The sequence below is a fragment of the Notamacropus eugenii genome, chromosome 1, assembly GCF_028372415.1.
Source record: "Notamacropus eugenii isolate mMacEug1 chromosome 1, mMacEug1.pri_v2, whole genome shotgun sequence".
Taxonomy (NCBI): domain Eukaryota; kingdom Metazoa; phylum Chordata; class Mammalia; order Diprotodontia; family Macropodidae; genus Notamacropus; species Notamacropus eugenii.
The window spans coordinates 444,188,597-444,193,026 of record NC_092872.1 but is presented as its reverse complement, the minus strand read 5'-3'; the positions used below and the strand labels follow the sequence as shown (position 1 = coordinate 444,193,026).

At 38.1% G+C, this 4,430-nt stretch overlaps 1 protein-coding gene across 1 annotated transcript; it reads left to right on the top strand.

Moving 5' to 3' along the window:
- Nucleotides 1-2,930: 2,930 nt before the first annotated feature.
- LOC140518279 (olfactory receptor 1J4-like) lies at nt 2,931-3,876 on the top strand. The gene has a single exon (XM_072630285.1). It carries the CDS (start codon nt 2,932-2,934, stop codon nt 3,874-3,876), a length of 945 nt encoding a protein of 314 aa, XP_072486386.1. The 5' UTR covers nt 2,931.
- The last annotated feature ends 554 nt before the right edge of the window (nt 3,877-4,430 follow it).

Sequence of the window (4,430 nt, the reverse complement as noted above, 5' to 3'; positions counted from 1 at the left end):
CAAGACCAAGACAGGTTGAGTAACTTGTCCAAGATCACACAGCACTTTAGTGGACCAGTGGATATAGACCACAGAAATTTTGGTTTTGTTGCGGAATCTGAGATTATTGTTCTTTGTCCTCCCACTTTTGTCATTCTTGTCTAAAGTCTTAGTACATGTCATCATGGTGAGTTGTCCTTGAGTTCTCAAAGGCTCCGTCAATGGAGGGCAAGCTCTGACACATCCTACTACAGTGCAAGTACTTCAATTAGTTCCTAACAACTGATTATTTAGTAGTCTTCCAAACACCAGTTTACTTCAGTTTAGGAAAGCTTGTCACTGAATTGGACACAGGATGAAGAATTTTTCACCAAGATAAAGCAAAAAGACAATGTATTAGGGCTCAGAATGGTTACAATTTGTGTCAGTGGAAGGATTATCAACAGTGAAGAAATCTCAGAAAATCCTAATATCTTATCAACAGAAACTTAATTCATCTGATTTTATATTTGATTTTAAACTTACAATGATACCTATCTGAACATTTAGAAACCATAGTATTTTGTAAGAAAAAAAGGGTAAGGAATAGGAAAAATTGTACCTTAAATTATGGTAGACAGTTAAAAGAAAGACTTCTGTGATTCAGGTTAGGGTTCTTTTCCCTAATTTGATCCCAACTTGTTACATCATTTCAATCACATCCGGGCAAATCTTGAAATACATGCAGTCTTTCTGAACAACTTCAGTTAGGGTTAATTAGCGAAACTGAAACACATGAGTGTGGAAGCAGTATTGTGCAGTGGACAGAATACAGGTGGTTTAGAGTTTGGAAAAAGTGGGTTCAAATTTATCACTGAAAATCCATATTAGTTTTGTGACCATGAGTATGACACAATATTTAAATGACTCAGGAAATTCTGAAGGATTTATTTACTGAATTATGTACAGGATGCGATTTGTGATGATAGAGGGAATTTCCACAGTGGGTCCTCATGCTTAAAAAATCACAAATTTTTTGTGTCTCTTTTTGTAAAAGCATATAAAGTTTTTGGGGTAAAGGCATTTTTGAAAGGACTTAAGAAATGAAAATATTTTAAAATAAATAAGAAAGACAATTTACTCAGTAGCATAATTTATATCCAGTGATATGAATAAATTTTCCAGAAATTGAAACCCTAACCCTTTAAGAAGTAAAATTTTTAATTTATTCATGTTCATACAAACTTTCTGCACACTATCTTTCTGGCTTAACTTTATTTCTTTCCAGAACAGAGTATACTACAAAAAATCTGTGATTTCTTCTGTGTGGATGCTCCTTCCATTGATGGCCACCACTCTGTGCTTTCATAATTCATTACCTCGAGAGCAAACTTCCAGTTATGATCCTTTCATCACTTAGCTTGATGCCTCCTCAGAAACATTTTTGTCTGAATCCAGTCAAAACTCAAAGCCAGAGAGTTAAGCAGCAAGGTCCGATTTGTGATCTCCTGGCATAGACTTTTAAAGACCAGGGTCATCTCCATGCCATGATGAAACATTGGACAGAATTTCTAAAGTAAGAGACAGAATACCGTGGACACATTGTGAGTTTTGATTTCATTAGTATAGAGAATTCCTGGGGAAGAAACTCCACAAGTTGTTCTAGATTGATAAACACGTGGCTACTTTTGGTCTTAGAATATTGCTCGTGAGCATTAAGAAACTAAGTGACTCATCCACATTTATACTGAAAGTATCTTTTTTGTTCTTCAGTCATGTCCGAGTCTTCATGCATATGATGTATGGACCACAGCATGCCCATTCAATGAATAGGGTTTTCTTAACAAAGATTCTGGAATGATTTGTAATTCCCTTCACCAGTGGATTAAGGCTAATGGAGGTAAAATGACTTGTCCAGGATCACACAGATATAAATGTGTGAAGTCATGTTTGAACTCAGGTCTTCCTGACTCCAGACACAGTGTTTTATACACTGAGTTTCCTCCCTATCCACAAAGTTGTCTATGCTGCTTCTCAAGCAACAGACATTAGTCACCCATTAGGGCCCATATATGAAGTCTTTCCAACTTGGTAGGGCCTAGGAGTGCTTCTTAGGCAATGGATAACAAAGAGAATTCAGGGCTATTTCCACACAACAATGAGCCACTCTGAGGGAACTTTACATGATCTGCAAGACACAAAGCAAAATAAATATGATTGATTTATCATAGAGGCAACGTGGTGCCATGGTTCATATGCAGGCACCTCTTCTTACCAACTTGGGCAAATCACTGTCTTAGCTTCAGTATTTTAACTGCAAAATACAGGGGTTGGATAAGATGATCTCAGAAGTCTCTTCCGTCTCTATATGTATATTATGAGAAAATGGAGGGCTCTATGCTGCGTATAAGGAACAGTCCTTTGGATAGGGGAACCCTGTGTGTAAGAAAGCTTCTTCACTCTCTATTGTCTGTGAGTGGAGACTGCATGTGATAACCACCCAGGGACAGTCACAACAGAATGATTTTTTTCTCTGAATAAGAGGAAAACTTGTTGAATAAAGGCTGTACTCATAAACTACAAAAGCATAGTCCATGGAGTCCATAGTTTAATATTCTATGATCTGAAGTCTCTTCTAGTTCTACGTAGTCCATTCTATAACATTCTATGTTATATGTTCATCCAAACACAACATTGTTCTGGCTATGCTAAAAGGTACTTTCCACCTTTAGCATTTTACATACAGGTGCTATAATTCTAGGTCCTAAAGCTCCTCCCTATTCTAACACTTCATGTTCTAAGGTCCATTTTACTTCTAACATTAAAAAAGTCTGTATTCTGAATCTTGTCTAAACCTTTGCAACTTAAGACTCTTCTGTCTGTGAAATCTAGTACATTCAATACTTAATGATTTTTGTGACTCAGTGGTATTTATTCCTAATCCCTTTTTCTTCCAGCAGTTAATAAAACAGCATGGGGAGAGACAACAAGACAAGGGTCTCTGAATTCCTCCTCCTGGGACTTCCCATCAAACCACAGCAGCAGGGGTTGTTCTACATCCTGTTCTTGAGTATGTATCTCACTACACTGTTTGGGAACCTGCTTATCATCTTGCTGATCAGATTAGATTCTCGTCTTCGTACCCCTATGTATTTCTTCCTCAGTCACTTGGCCTTCACTGATATCTGTATCTCATCGATCACTACCCCAAAGATGCTGGTGAACATGCAGACAGGAAGCCAGGTCATTTCCTACAGTGGCTGCATCTCACAGATGTATTTATTTTTATTCTCTACTGATCTGGACAGCTTTCTGCTCACTGCAATGGCTTATGATCGCTATGTTGCCATCTGCCACCCTCTCCACTATGCCACTGTCATGAGCCAGGAACTATGCATCCTGTTGGTGGTTGGGTCCTGGATCCTCTCCTGTGCCAACTCCTTGACCCACACCCTTCTCCTGGTCCGACTGCCCTTCTGTGCAGACAACACCATAGTCCACTACTTCTGTGACTTGGCTGCTTTGCTCAAGTTATCCTGCTCAGATATTTCCCTCAATGAACTACTGATATTCACTGTAGGGGTAGCAGTCATTACACTGCCATTAATATGTGTCCTTGTCTCTTACATCCATATTCTTGCCACTGTCCTGAAGATCCCTTCTGTCAAGGGGATCTGCAAAGCTTTATCAACCTGTGGCTCCCACCTCTCTGTGGTATCATTATTTTATGGAACAATTATTGGTCAGTACTTTTTCCCCTCCTCCAGTACTTCTAATATCAAAGACATCATTTTTTCTATGATGTATACAGTGGTGACTCCCATGCTGAACCCCTTTATCTACAGTCTGAGGAACAGAGATATTAATGGGGCTCTGAAGAAAGTCCTTCGTAGAGGAATGTTCTCTTGTCCTTCATAACCAGAGCCATGAATTAATTTTACTTAGTACATGGAATGATATATTGTGTCTACTCATTCTACAATTCACAAAAATATAGATAACTTGAATTTATTTTCCCACATTTCTGCATAAATTATGGATAGAAAATCCCTCAGATAGTAACAAGAATTTCCTAGTCTAAGAAGAGGTTGTGGAACTCTTGAGTGGTAGGCAGAACATTCACATGCATGCAAAGAAAATTACCTTGGTTTATTGTTCAAAGGCTTCTATTTGTGGGCTTTATAGTATTTCAGAGAGCAAAAGAGACAGGGATTCTTTAGAGATAAGGAAACTTAATTGTTGAACTACTCACATAATTTATCCAAGCTTAGTTTCATTTAACAATCATTTTTAGCATCCATTATGTTCAAGGCACTCTTAGGTACTAGGAATACAAGGAATAAAATATAACACAGTCCTTTGCCCTAAAGGACAGTGCATTCTTTACAAAGGAAGTGCCAGGTCTCCTGAAACCAAATCTGCCCAAAACCTCACACTGATTTTCAGGTAATGCTATTTTCATCCAGAAATAA